We start from the raw sequence: 15,049 nt of genomic DNA, 5'->3' as shown, positions 1-15,049 counted from the left end.
CCTAGATTGTAGTGCATGCACATGTATGTAGATTTCTTGTGAAGGTGTGGAACTTCTTTTTAGTTGCCATATAATTATAAAATAGCAGTACATGTACATAGAGATAAGCTGGTTTGTTGGGCAAAACCCTTACTGATGGAGTGGTTCTGTTTGTACACGTTAAATCAGAGCATGGCAAGGGGCACCCCTGAGTGGTTTACACCTAGTTGGATTAGAAGAATGGTAAAATCGACTTGTAGTGAAATATAACAAAATTTTATTGTAGAAGGTAATTTGAGTCACTAGCTTATCAGTTCGAACCAAATCAGCTTGACCCTTATATTCTTTGAATTGATATTCTAATAACACGTTGTTTAGTCTTAAGTGAAAATCATTATAGTTGTGCGTTTTCTGTTGTTATGTGCAAATGCCAACAATTTTATTACTAATAAAGAAGCTATTGCCGTGCCCAAATTTACTATTTATTGGCTTTTAAATTATAGGAGTTCCAGCGTTAACTATGATCTGGCATACTGCATGTATGTGTACTGGCACTAAACTTAAATTCTTGGAATCATATCATTTGATGATCTATTGTTGCACATTGATGAGTTAATGCTCTGCTTCTTTTTTGTTTGTCACTATGCAAACAAAGGTCAAGAGGTACAGGATGTAACAATAATTTGTTATTAAATATGAGCATTGCACTTACATGTACATGCACACTACAACATGTCACGTTGTAATAATGGCTATGTAGTAGAAGCTTTATCATGACAATGGGTCAAATTATGATGCCAAGAATTCCAAGCAACTTATTAATCTATGTACATGCATGAACCATGTCAGTATCAAAACTGCTAGTATCCTAATTAGATTTTGTTACTATTACTTGTTGTTGAAATGATGTCTTCTGTTGAAATAATTGAAATATCTACATAACAATTATTTTGAACACCAGCGTTTTGAGTATTCAATCAATGTAGTTGTGTGTGAGCATAATTTATTAATACTGAAGTATAGCATAATCAGTGTTATCAGTCTAACCTCCATTGACAAAAACAACCCAAACTACATGGCTAATGCAAGGATCTTCTGTATAAAGGAATAATAGAATTTTACTATGGAAGGCATTTTGATTTTACAAATACTATCATTTACTATCAGCAAAAGTAGATAATCTACTCTCAGAAGCAGCCGCTCTCTTAGAACACACACATTGTTTGTAGCGTAGAAATAGGATATGATTTAATTCCACTATTAATACTATATGAAAATTATCATTACACATCAAACAATCAATTACTCAGTTGTTACTCACAAGTGAGTCACAACGTCACAGATGACTGTGTCACTGCTACATTCTACACATGCCATAATATGCTCCATTGATTACAACGCAGCACATACATACTACATACATGACCCAGATTATAATAATTGCCGTTTATTTTCCCATAGGCACACATACATGTTCTACTACACTTTTGATTATGAACCCAGACTAATAACACTTGTTATCTATGAAATTTCTATGAAATTTGAGCCAGCTGATAGCAAGAGTATACACAGTAGTAAAAATGGGTGGGAAGCTTTCTTTGAGTTGTGTTGAAATTGATCTGAAGGTAGGTGAATTTGCTATTACAATTGTCAAGTTGTTAATTAAAAATAATAATATCAAAATCAGAACAAAACAAATCATGAACAAAAACAGTTTATGCAATAAAACAAATGCCAATGTAAAAATGCTATGCCACAAAATGATATGATAAGTGTTCCACTCACTATAGTTCTATAATAATACAAGTGATGATGAGGTCATATCTCTAGTCAATAAGAGTTCAGCTTGGCAGGAAGTGAGTTACATAGTTATGCATGTCACTCAACAAATGTCAAATGAGGCTTTCACACTACCTGGTCTTCAATATAACTGTTTTTAATGCCAATTACTTGCCCATGACCATTAGTCTTTTCAACAGACAATGCATTAAGATTTGTATCTTGGTCACAATAAACAGTAACTAAGGATGGAGATGCACTTAGAGTTGCTATTGAAAGATCAAAAGGTTCATCCTGTGATTAAAAATAAACATTAGGTCAGCCATATACTTGGTATTTCTACTAACCTGCCACATATCACTGACAATGTTATTCCTTTTCCATTTTTTAGTCCTAATAATAAGATTAACATGTAGTTTAAACCAATTGTACATCTATCACATACTTTTTCTTAATGAAAAATAGACTGATTATTAATAAGCCAATGCTCCCAGCTGCAAACAGTAGTAAAAACATTAAAATTACAGCAAGATACGAATAGATATCACTGTTACCTACATCATAGACAAAAATAAATAATTGCAATTATGGTAGTCAATTTATTTCCATTTGCCACACACTTGATTGTCCTTCAAAAGTGCTGCTTATAGTTGGTGTCACTGGAATACTTGTCATACTAAGTATGCTGCTGCTACTTGAAGGTTTTACTTCTCCACTAGTGCTCGTGAGAGCAATAGATTCTTTAGTAATTAAAGATGATGAAACAAATGCTGCTGACGATTGTGTTACTACAGATGAGTGCATCACTGATGAAGTATATACTAATATGGAGGTACCAGTGATAATAAAGAATTATTTAGCATACAAACTCACTGCATTCATTGATTTGTTTTGCAACATTATACCATGTTCCTGTCCTATAATCTTGAATGCATGCATGCCATGGACAGTGCCTATGATTTTCCAGCTCTCTTGTAAAATTACTTCTCTCATGAACTCCACGTCCATAAATGACTTTCTAAAGTTTATTATTATTGGCCAGTTTGATTAAGTCAGTAAAACTCACGGTGGATCCATTATCACATACATAGTCAAATTGCACCCAGTCACCTGAATTTCTCCCTACTACGGTGACATTATCAATACTTGAGTCACATGTGCGTGAGACAATAAGTTTGGCAGCTTGAGAATAATTTGTACCATCTAACAAAAGAAAGCATGAATATATACATACCTCTCTTTGGAAACCATGAGCATGCAAAACTTACTTATTCTTACACCATTCTCCTCACATGTGTAGGTAGCGGTAACTGGACAAAGCAAAAGAAAGATGCACAGGATGATCACCAATACGACCATTTCCACGCGTCTCGGGCACCTATTGTTAGGCAAATATTGAGTGAACAGGCCTTTAATAGCAGCCTAACTGAGTAACCACAGCAACGAAGAAGTATGTTGAGAACAGGATATTTCAGTCTGGCAGCTGTCAAAACTACTACTAGTGGGATGTGGAATCACAATCATGACAATGACGAACTACACCATATAATTCTGTGACTGTGTGGATGTGGTTTTGATTTAATCATAGATACTATCATTGATTTCACACTACATAGATACTAGCCTATGGCTACATGTTACACCTAATTATGTCAGTAGGCACCTCCATACAAGTAGTGCAAGAAATTTTTTATAATAAATAACAAAAACAATACATAATAATTACATGTAAAATTCATTCAAAAGACGAATGTCTAATTGTAATCCTTATGGTAGCTGGAGCTATACTGACCACTAGCAGAGCTACTAAAATATGCTGGTTGAGTGGCAGTCCCACTGCCAGATTGATATGCATAATACTGAGCGGCTGGTAAATATGGTGTTCCTGAGCTTGATGTAGGCACTAAAGAGTATGCATAAACATGAGTTGGGGTAGCAGAAGAAGCATATGAAGTATGATAAGAGGATGCCCCTCGATAATCGCCACCTTTAGAACCTGGCTTTGGCTCAGCAATACTGACATTTAGACGTGAATTACGAAGAACATGAACCTCTTTGTACATGCTTTGAGCATCATAACCATCAAGAAATGTCACAAAACCAAACCCACGGTATGGCTTTGGTATATAAACATCGGAGAGAGAACCATATTGACTAAAATATGCACGAAGCTCCTCAGTCGTTGTCTCTGGATCACTAGGCAAACATCCAATAAAAAACTTGCATGGCAGACTACCAGGACTCTAAAAAAGAATTTCTGACTTATTCTACAATACACTGTAAGTGACAAACCTTTCTTGGTGGGCGAAGTTCACATCGCCGACCTTTTATTGTGTGACTCATAGTCATGACCTTGCTCTGAACAGCAGGGTCCTTGAACCGTAAAAAGCCAAATCCACGAGACTGGTGAGATTTATGATCACGTTTTACCTAAAAAGTACAAAAAAATATATACATGTACCTGTACGTCTGATTCTCTCAAGGCTAAAGGATTTTCAATCCATCAATTCTAAATACCTCAACTTGCTCAACTTCTCCAAAATGCTGAAAATAGTCTCTCATTTCTTGCTCATCGACATCATACCGTAGCCCAAGGACTATGAGATCACCAGATGGACCAAAGGATTGATGATATCTTGGAGGAGACTGGCTCGATTGACGTAAAGCCTTGGCAGAATAATAAGCATCATCATGATGGCTTCTCTTCTGACCAGCTACACATATTGGAAAATGCAATTAACATATACAGCGAAACCCCAGTAACCATACAGTGCAAAATTTTTGTAGCTGCATAAAATAATAACTAAGTTGCTACATGTACAGTGTATATGAATACTATATGTATGCATGTACATGTGTAAGTGAAACAAGAGATTTATACCTCTAAATTTAGTCACTTCCATGTACTGTACATGTACATTGTTGTAATCTACATTTGTTTGCCAACTTTGCTTATGAAAACTATAGCATCCAAAATTTTGCACTGTATGGTAACAATCAGCACATGTGCTGCTGTACATCAAGGAAGTCACTAAAAGAGGGTAGTGTATGATACAGTACTACGCTAAAGAGGTTCAGCACTGCACTCGAAAAACACATGTAAAATCTTAATGTACAAGTACCAGTGCATGCACACATGTACATGTACATGTACTTGTATGTAAGAACTAGTGCACTCCTCTTTAAAAATTTCAGACTTCCCTGATGTACATGCACATAATACAACACACATGCAACAAGTAATACATGTAGGATTTATTTCATAGATTATACTTTTAAGTCAGACCACAAATATCAACAATTAACAATTTAAAATATCCACAATATACATGTACAAAGCCCAGTAACCAACATACAAAGAAAAAACAGAAGTGTTTGTTCATATACATGTAATTCCCTTTGCACATTTCGTTAGCTTCAAGTGCTCATGATGGTTTTACACATGCAATGTACATGTACATGTACATGTAAAGACTAATGTAACTTACTAATGTCACTAAAAATACCGCAACTATTTTGGACTTCTAAGAAAGTATACAATAAAGATGCATTCGTAGTTACACTACACATTATTGGCAAAGTTAGGACAGGAAGGTGACCTCAATGGTGGCTGCTTTGTGTAGCCTAAATGTCTATTGTGTTATAACAGCTTACCTTGCCAGTCTGGACAAAGTTAGACAACTACATGTAAACCATACATTATACTTTTTAGAATGAGTGGTAATACTGGTAATAATTGAGGGGAGCCTAGAGTCTTACATAGGCCAAGAAAAGTCTGGATATGTTTGTCTGTCTGCATATAGTCAGCACCAGTTGTCTAACTATTACAATCTTCATTAATTCAGGTGTGGTCGTGCAATGAAATAAATTGTGAGCTACGAAATGGGAGCAATTTGGAGCCTATTTGCAGCAAACAATCACCAAGGCACAATGTACATGCAAAACTGCTGTCCAAAGGCAGCAAGGAAAGCAAATTTACAAGTTGAATGCAATGATAAGTGAAGCTACTTAGCATGTACATGTACAAACATATAGCTTGTAAACAGTCTGTTTCTAAATATCCTTGATGCACTAACTGATACAATAATTGCAAAAGCACTTGAGGTAATTCTAATTGCCTAAAAAACGAATGTGAAGTGTAATAATATTCCTATATTTAATTTAACTACATTGTACATAAATAGCTAGGCTCTTAACTTCTTATTAAGACTTAAAGAGGTTCCCTCTAACTTACAATGGTTCTAGAGAAGTTTTTATCCAGTAACTCAAATCTTTTTAATGTTAGAAACCTCAAAACTTTGTTCCATGTGTAATCCACCATTTTGTTTGCTGCAGCCACACAAACCTTACGTAAAGGATGTGGGAAGGTGGTTGCTAAGGCATCTTATTTTGCTATTTCTTCAATACAACATGTACAGAAGGATTGTAAGTGTTGACACACAATTACATAGATCACACATGGGTAAAAATAATTATAGAAACAACCTGGGGGCTCCTCCCAGGTCATAAAAAGAAGATCCACAAACAACTAACTGAAGTTTGTTGTTCCAAGCTGCTTTATACAATCATTGCATAATGAATACATGTAAACATGTACTGTACATAAAATTAAATTACTATGATAGCTTCTACTACTGCCCAAAAATAATTACTTAAGATTATTAAAATGCAAAATTTTAGAGAAATTACAGGACAATGAGGACATACTGTACCATACAAACATATAAAGTAAATTATATTCTAAGTACATTTTCAGTTACATATGCATGTACATGTAAGTCAAGTTTCAGGCACTTTGCATAAATGTACATGCATATGTACATGTAGCTCTTTAATGAAAGGATGATTAACACTCGTAGAATAACTATTTACTTTTCAGTAGGAGGTGAGTACACCACATTACACATGTACATACGCTATTGAGCTAATTATGTGAACTAATTTGTACTCAATTACGTGCAACATGCACATTACAATCACATTACAAACAGCTACTAATAATCTGACATAATGGCTATCAGGGTTTTCCACAACTTCCTGGAAGTTAATACATGTAAGTTCAAAGGACAATTATGATACAATGTATCAAAATAAAAATACGAAGGAAAGCACCATATAGGAGGTACTTTCCCGGAGAAAATATTTCACAAAAATAACCTTTCAACCAATTCACAACATTTTTTTTCATTTTTTCTACTGACTACTATTAGTATGATTTTAAAAAAAATTTTCATAGATACAAGTTTTCACAAATTTTTTAATAATTATCGCAAAACTAGCAAAATTCAATCTGTGTGAAATACACCCCCTAAACAGCAATTATACTATTTCAGGGGGAAAACCCTGATAACCAAAAACAAATAGTCAAATACCTTACCACATTACTTTCATGAACAATAAAATTAAACTCCCAATCCTCCCATTATGTCTCTCACCCATCCCTCTTGGACCTCGGATACCCTCTCTCTCTCCACTCTCTTGTTCTTTCACTGACCCTACTACTACGAACGTCAAACGACCCCACCCAGACTCGGGAGGGTGAAGAACATTATCAGACACACGTACGGCACGCCAAGAACCTGATTCAGGGTTCCTGTCATGATTAACATTGTTTATAATGATGACTGAACGACAACACCACTTACTTGTATTTCAGTCCCGTGGCCCCTTCAAATTGAGACTGTACCACAGAAAGCATAAGAGTCCCATCTGGTTCTGTAGGCAATTCAACAACATGAGACTGCTCTCCTTCTTTCTCTTCCTTGCTAACTATAACGTATCCACTCATAATGGCGGCCCTTCTCTTACAAGATCACGTGATCGTGCATTAATTAGAATAAAAATCATCATGTGATAAGACAGTCCCACCCATAGTGCACTGAGTATCCTGTCCGCCTCTTTGAGCTGAACTTTTCTTAAAACTGTAAGGCAATTCATTTTTTGCTGTATGTATACTTTGCCATTCCTTTTTTATAGAATAGCCTTTGTTTTCAACTAAGAGTCATGTGAGTTTATGCACTTTCCTTGAACATTTTTGAAATGTCATCTTTTCTGTTGTTTATTGGGTTATTTGGGTATATATATATGGTATGCACATGTATTTACGAAGCACCTACTGCCTCACATCTGTAACTTCAACCCTGAACTTGTATGATGGGGAATGTCAACCAGATGTAGTCTCATTTAGCTAGACCACACCTTCCATGGTCTGGCTATGCATTACTAACCTAGACCAGTATGGTTAGGATAGCTTCAATTTTTTCAGGACTAATGTTTTTATTACATGGCATTGATTAATAATTTTGTTGTTATACTTTACAGCTATCATCTCTTTTAGTTTAACTAGTTATATCTACACTGTTTGTAATTTGTATCTTTCTGATAATATTTTGTACATGTACTTTCAATTGCATAAAGGATATAGGATAGGATTTTCTGTCAATCTTGTCATGTTATGTCTACGTACATCATACTTGTACATAATAGTCTTGTACCTTTAATTTGTATCTACTGACTACTGATATACATTACTGTACCTGTAGATGATAATACCATTAAGTTTCTTGTATGCAGTGATTTGTAATCTTATTTAATATTGGGGAAATTTGGCAGCCTTGATTCTATGATGACTTGATTAGTTGTTTATCATTGGTGTGTGTAGTGGCAATTTTGTAGCCACATGTCATCCATGGATGATACTTAGCCTCAGAATGATGTAAAGTGACAGTTTTTGGCATTAGTTTTCTGATCTCTATTTTCTTGCTATAATATAGTAGTGTACATCATGCATGTACGTGTATTTTGTTATTGTTATTCTGTAATTACATGATGGGATTCCTTTATGCTACTTTGTTCATGATTGTAATATACATTGTAGTAATTGTACATGTACATGTAGATGTGCAATGTGCATGTATAGCACTTGCAATCACTTTTTAATAGAGTAACACCAAATCCACATACATGTGTACATGTAGTGACAAAAATTGTTTCAACATGTCAGTTTTATGTAGAGGCTCCTCTGTAAATCTTACATGTACATGTACATGTATCATTATGTGTAATTCCATGTACATGCATGTACAGTATATTGTAGACCTGAAGTACATTACTTTTTAAAATTTGTAGTAACTTCTACACTAAACCCAACCCTATAGAGCATTTTTAGGTATTTTTATTTTGAGGATACAGTTATTTGTGAATGACCATCCTGCGGTACGTGAAATTCATTTTTTGAAAGTTTTTTACTAAATAAAATTAATGCCATCTCCTAGAACTTTTTGGAATTTAATTTTTATGACTTGTAATAATCAGAATTCACGAAATTTAATCTTATGCCTAAACACAGCCTTGCCGTATAAAGCATGCAATACATGTATATCACAATGCTTGTTAGCTTATTGTTGGGCTGTGTACAAGTGCTTCTTGTGTGTTGTATGCAGTCATGTACTAGTGCATTTTGTGCTTTGATGCCTGTATTTTCTGACTAAAATGAATGAACAACAACCATGCATGCGGGATGATCTATTTCAAAAGAGGTGTGCTTGTTATTTTTTGTTATTTTATTGTTATTTTTTAATGTTATTTGTGACCATAATTGACAAAAGGTACTTTTTCGCAGATAGTAAAATTTGTCTTAATAGCAAAAAAATCCAACTTCCTGAGCTCCTTTGATCATAAAATTACTCCAGAGGATGCAAAAAGTTAACATGTACATGTAACTTCTAGAAACAATAGTTGTCTAACTGAGCACTCTAGGTTGATATTTTTCATTGTAATGATGAATTTAAAAATTTGCCATTAGGTACCTTTTGTCAATTATGGTCACATTTTTTGTTCATGTTTTGTTTTAGCGACAAGCTAGAGTACATACAGTATATGCTCGTACATGTACATGTTATGATAAAATTATTTGTAAGATTGTTGCTACCACCTTGAATGCAAACATTGTAGCTGCATGAGTGGCTACTTACATTGATACTTATAGACTTTCTCTTTACCTTCTAATGCTTTTAGATGATCTTTACATAGTATTTCAGTGTTATCTTGCTGAACATAATTTTTGTCCCTTTTGTAAGCCACTATTTTGTTTCCCCTGGCCACTCCTACTTTATGTACATAAGTGGGTTGGTTGCTAAGGTATATTAATTGTATGTCTCCAATAAATATTAAATACATGTGCACCTGTTTAGTACCTTGCATGTACTGTACATGCATGTACATGTGTGTACATCACATTGTAGGTGAACGAAATCTTAGCAATGACCTGGGACCATAGAAATTATTTGTCAAAAATTTCTTTTTAGTGAACCTTACTATTTATATTAGAAGTAATCTAGCTGTTACATTTAACCTACTAATACTCATGTATTGTTTCAGCACTGCAAGTGCATGCATAGAGTAAACAATACCATTTTAAGTACAATTTAATTATGCAATATAAATGCAACCATACTACTGTACTTGTTTCACGTACATACATACATGTATGTAATAATTTATTTTTATTAAAAGCACTTTTGTTACATGTAAAGGGCTCCATCTTTTAAATATTCTACCATACATTTGGAAATTTATGCGGCAGAAAAATTTTGCTTTAGAAAAGAGTGCCATATAATTTAATTTTTACTTATTAAGATTTTGACATGTACATATGCATCTACATGTATTATTGAATTTGGCATAACATCATAATCCAGTAAATTTAAAGTCACAGTAAAATTTTCCAGATGACTATTTTTTGAAGCTTGGTTGATAGAAACAATTGCAATTAAGATAAAAATGCACCGTATAGTGCTTTATTTTGGCAATTTTTCTGTACAACTGTAATTGTTGGTTTTTAATTTGGCAATTTTTGATATGCTCATGCATTACTGAGCGTGCTTATTAATGATTGGCGGTTTTATTATTGGTAATTCCACCTGAAAACTGCCAATTGCCAAAATAAAACTCTACCAAATTTATGCATGCAACGATCGAATGATCCCTTTTCCTGTACTTCAATACTTGTACATGTACTTCACACCCACTCATAATGTCCATATAGTGAGTGTTGTATTAGCGGCTTAACCTTTTTTAGCCAATGTGAAAAAGGATGTAGATGTATGACGTCAACTGTTATGTATTGATTTTGAAAGGATGTGTATATGAGATATTGCATTTGAAGTGAATACAAGAGGAAGCAGCAATTATTTTGTTTTTTTCTTATCATGAGAATGTTTTTCCCACATGAAGGAACCTCTACATATTGTATTATAATTCAATTAGCAATTAAGTGTCCATGCAGTGATCATCTTCTTCCTAGAATGAGATGCTGGTTACATTAGACATTCCTTACATGCAGTCTCTTTATTCATTAGAATTACAATGTACGTCTGTATTTTCCCTTTTGAAATGCATATAGTGTATATGCATGTACATGTACATTATGTACATGTATACTTTTGCGTATATATGTACATGTAATTCATTTTTACTGACTCATTTGAATTTTGACTTTGCAGTAATACTGCAGTATAATATGATAAATTATGTACATACATGTATATGCACATTTAGGTCGTATGGTACTGCAGGGGAAGATCGGGTGGATCAGCTCAGGGGGCAGGTTGACCAGGTCAGTTAATGATTATTCGCTAGAAGTATCATCAATGTTGCAACTGCATTTAATCAATTACATGTACATGTGCCAATTTTTGCTAATAGCTTCATGTATGCAATAAGTTGATTTTTAGCTTTGCAATTTATGCACCTCTATTTGGCTGCCAAGGCTTCATAGAAAAGTAAAAATTTCCATTAAAAGTTTGACCACGAAATTTTTATACATATAAAGCACATGTTTAGCCTTCTAAAGTGTATTTATGCATGCCATGGTGCATCAGGTACAATATAATTTATAATTTTATGTACATGTATAATTTTATGTGCATGTACATGTAAGCTACAACATCTTTACACTTACATGTACATGTACATGTAAATAGGAGTGCTATATCATTGCATGTACATGTAATGGCCGGTTTACATGTACATGTATATGTAAGTGTTAATATGATGACAGACTACTATCACTCATTGCTGGGTGATAGTAGTAATATTACTATCATGATATTTACTAAGAATAGTGAACAACTGAAGATATTACGATAGTGTGGCCATACAGTGTAGTGTTTATGTGTGGAAATATAATAATTTATTAGCCATACAGTTTAGTGTTTTTGTGTAGAAATACAATAATTTATTCATTGAGCTTATCAATGCATGTAAAATTTGTAAAAATCATACTAGTTAATTTATTTATTCCAAATATTTAACAAGAAACACTGTCCTGCTACATGTATACTGACAACATGTTCACATCTACTGATGTAGCAGGGACAGTGTCTTTAGAGCGACCTTTAACCTCTATGTCTGCCACTATGGCTACAGTCGAAATCTTAATAATGTATGCACATGTACATCTAGCATGAAGATCTCATTACTTGTTTGCAGTATTTACTTTAAAGTGTTTATTGTGACTTGCATACATGTATATATGTTAATGTAGGTCAAAGGTGTTATGCGCTCCAATATCAATAAAGTAGCTGAAAGAGGTGAAAAACTTGAAGATATTGGAGAAAGAGCAGGTAATATTGATAAAATTGTTTCATAGAATGTGATGTGCAAGCACATGTACATTACCTTCCATGTACGATTCTATTAGACGAAAAATTCTCCAACTGTTAGCATAGTAGCATTTACACGTACAGAAATTACCATGCAACTTTTAGCTTCATAATATTATACATGTACATGTATGTACATTAATGCATGTTGCAAACATATTTACATGTACATGTACAAGTATGCGTATCATTGTATGCTGTATATTTATTAGAAAGTAATGTGAATTAGGGACCCAATCCTTGTTAATATATTGACTAATTTTAAAACTGCATTTTTAGAATACCTTAATCAGAATGCTGACATGTTTCAAAGGACTGCCACAAGACTTAGACGGAAGCTATGGTGGCAAAATGTGAAGGTAAAGTACGCTGCATATTATTCTTTGTTCAAATTGGTATCTCTACACATGTAGCTGTGGATCATTTTGATTGTGATAATACTGATAATTTTATTGGCTATTATTAGTAAGTCATGTACATGTACATGTACACATATAGTCATCATATACAGTATATTATTAAATCATAACGACTCTAGTTTCCTAATTTAATACTTAAAGTACATGTATAATTTTAGGAATGTGAAGTGGAGCTAATGTACATGTACTTTAATTATTGAGCATGTCAAGCACTAATTTTTACAGAAACTCCTTCATTGATTTATAGTAATGACGATAATATTTTCTCTTATTCATGTAGTTATCATTGTTATTGCTGTTGAAACAAACAAAAAATAATTGAAGATGAAGTATGGCTCAGAGTTTTGCCCCATGTACTAATTGTAATTACATGTACTTCTTTAAACTCTACTAAAACTTGTTTTATGTATTTGTTATTTTGTGTGTGCTGTATTTGTGAAGTGTTATAGAGATTGTCATTAAAAACAATTATAATTCATTATACTATTTGATAGTACTTGCGACTACTTGGTTTTCTTATCTTAGTCTCACCGTCATAGTGTCAAGAAAGGAATGGCTACAGTTGAATTATAGTCTAGCCATGTGAAGTTACTGTCTTGGGCTACATTAACCATAGATACATGTATTAGAGACTCCATATAGGATTGAGAGCTACATGTATATGTTATGTAACTAGGCTGTTGAGCCTTGTCTTAAGTCAGCTAGCCAAGGGTAACAAATTTTTTAGATAATATGATATAAATCTAAAATTTTAATTTTGGTCTGGGACTTCGGGTAGGTCCAGCCAGTCTGCGTTTGAGAACATTTATCCCAGCAAAAAATCTGGTTTAATACATAAAAAATTTGAGTAGAAGCCCAATTTTCCTGAGGGGTAAAACTCTCCTACTGTAATAGCTTCCAGCAATTTCAGCAAGTATTGATTATGATCCATTGCTAAGTAAAATATCTCTTGAAATTATTATTATAAAAAATCAAACTGCAGACTGAAAATGTTGAATATTCAAATTAATTTTGTGACATTTTGACAAGTACATAAGGCGTAGGTGGAAGACGTGGAACACGTGCCTTTTAATAATAGCTAATAACTTTTAGTCAAATATGCGCATGCTCCAAACTCTTCTCAACTCGTGGAGCAACGTGTTTTCTCGAAGACTATACAATTTAGAAATTGATACAACCATGAGTGGACGGTCTGGGATAGAAAATACATTAAGTAAAGATTCTTTTAAACCCTTTTCAGGTAAGCTGTATCTCAATTTTGTGATTCCCTTGTCAGATATATCGTGCAGTGTCTGAAGTTAAGGAATCTCAATGCAATGGGTCATGTAGTTAATGATATTCATTGAAAATTTCATGGTAACTGGGTGAAATTACCACGGCAAAGCTAAAGGGCATGCTTTTGCAAGGGGGTGTCACTTGTGTAAAGCCTGTAATTTCACTTGTGATCAGACGATCAAAATCTTTATCAGGAAGTATGCTGCTTAATTAGTCTCGTGCCCCGCCCCTTCGCTTTTGGAGGAAGGGTCTGGAGACACTCAAGGCTTTTTTGTTGCATGCTGGAATGTAATTAGTGCAGCTGATCATATGACCGGATGCATCCACGTGTTAATTTCATGTGATAGACACACCCCAAGAACATGGCTACCGGAAGTATGAAGAAGGAATCATAGCTAAAACTCATTTCAAATCAGTTTTTATCATTAATTTATTTGTTTTTCTTCATTCATCCTCTACTTATTAAATGCATTTTGCTATCAGATCAAAACAGTATGTTTAATAATGCAAAATTGACTAAAATTGTATAATAATATAATGATAGTAATAAGAATGCTACAAAGGCCATGGCTGTTAGAGACATCATTTGCAGATGAGGCAGAAGTAGTTCTTCATCTTCCATAAAAGTATGTACCCCTATAGCACTACAGATAATTATTAGACAACAATCATAAGTTAAGTGAACAGACCATTTCTTAACTCATTGCTCATCAATAGGTAAGCTCACTAGCTTTAGTCATTGACCGAGGACCAAGGAAGTTTTTCTGTTCCAGAACTTATTTTCCAGAGGACATAATGCAGTACAGAGCCACAGTAGTGATTGACACTTTGTTTGCCACTAAATCCTGTCAGCAGGCACAAGAAACTATCCTAATCATCAATAACAGACTTTGTGATGCTCATTTCTGTTCCTCCTTTACTTCTCTTTGAACC

At 34.0% G+C, this 15,049-nt stretch overlaps 2 protein-coding genes and 2 long non-coding RNA genes across 4 annotated transcripts; 2 read left to right on the top strand and 2 right to left on the bottom strand.

The window, feature by feature from the left end:
- The first annotated feature begins 266 nt into the window (after positions 1–266).
- Positions 267–1,539, top strand: LOC109582634 (uncharacterized). Its single transcript, XR_002185174.1, has 2 exons — positions 267–642; positions 1,441–1,539. It is a non-coding gene; the product is annotated as an uncharacterized LOC109582634 (long non-coding RNA).
- Positions 1,540–1,656: 117 nt separating this feature from the next.
- On the bottom strand, positions 1,657–7,616 carry LOC100632327 (uncharacterized). The gene is made up of 12 exons (XM_011406068.2): positions 7,404–7,616; positions 7,194–7,351; positions 4,276–4,472; positions 4,051–4,188; positions 3,516–4,001; positions 3,027–3,180; positions 2,825–2,961; positions 2,632–2,776; positions 2,379–2,579; positions 2,204–2,312; positions 2,106–2,151; positions 1,657–2,052 (listed from the first exon to the last, which is right to left on the bottom strand). Exons 1-12 carry the CDS (start codon positions 7,544–7,546, stop codon positions 1,885–1,887), a joined length of 2,082 nt encoding a protein of 693 aa, XP_011404370.2. The 5' UTR covers positions 7,547–7,616; the 3' UTR covers positions 1,657–1,884.
- Positions 7,615–13,322, top strand: LOC100631699 (synaptobrevin-like). The gene is made up of 7 exons (XM_003387104.3): positions 7,615–7,681; positions 7,735–7,763; positions 11,317–11,374; positions 12,305–12,383; positions 12,702–12,781; positions 12,836–12,887; positions 13,122–13,322. Coding segments are annotated over exons 2-7 (309 nt in total). The 5' UTR covers positions 7,615–7,681; positions 7,735–7,761; the 3' UTR covers positions 13,160–13,322.
- Positions 13,323–14,584: 1,262 nt separating this feature from the next.
- LOC109582632 (uncharacterized) lies at positions 14,585–15,043 on the bottom strand. The gene is made up of 2 exons (XR_002185172.1): positions 14,806–15,043; positions 14,585–14,760 (listed from the first exon to the last, which is right to left on the bottom strand). It is a non-coding gene; the product is annotated as an uncharacterized LOC109582632 (long non-coding RNA).
- Between the last annotated feature and the right edge of the window lie 6 nt (positions 15,044–15,049).

The sequence above is a fragment of the Amphimedon queenslandica genome, unplaced genomic scaffold (assembly GCF_000090795.2).
Source record: "Amphimedon queenslandica unplaced genomic scaffold, v1.1 AMPQUscaffold_13369, whole genome shotgun sequence".
Lineage (NCBI taxonomy): Eukaryota > Metazoa > Porifera > Demospongiae > Haplosclerida > Niphatidae > Amphimedon > Amphimedon queenslandica.
This window is presented reverse-complemented; position numbering and strand designations above follow the sequence as displayed.

Excerpts from the sequence above, each read along its gene's own strand:
- LOC100632327 (XM_011406068.2), bottom strand. The coding sequence starts at position 7,546 with ATGAGTGGATACGTTATAGTTAGCAAGGAAGAGAAAGAAGGAGAGCAG. Across the intron at positions 4,189-4,275 it reads GAGAAGTTGAGCAAGTTGAG|GTAAAACGTGATCATAAATC; the intron begins GTATTTAGAATT and ends TGTACTTTTTAG. Across the intron at positions 2,152-2,203 it reads CTATTTTTCATTAAGAAAAA|GACTAAAAAATGGAAAAGGA; the intron begins GTATGTGATAGA and ends TCTTATTATTAG.
- LOC100631699 (XM_003387104.3), top strand. Across the intron at positions 12,384-12,701 it reads AGATATTGGAGAAAGAGCAG|AATACCTTAATCAGAATGCT; the intron begins GTAATATTGATA and ends CTGCATTTTTAG. Across the intron at positions 12,888-13,121 it reads AATTTTATTGGCTATTATTA|TTATCATTGTTATTGCTGTT; the intron begins GTAAGTCATGTA and ends TTATTCATGTAG.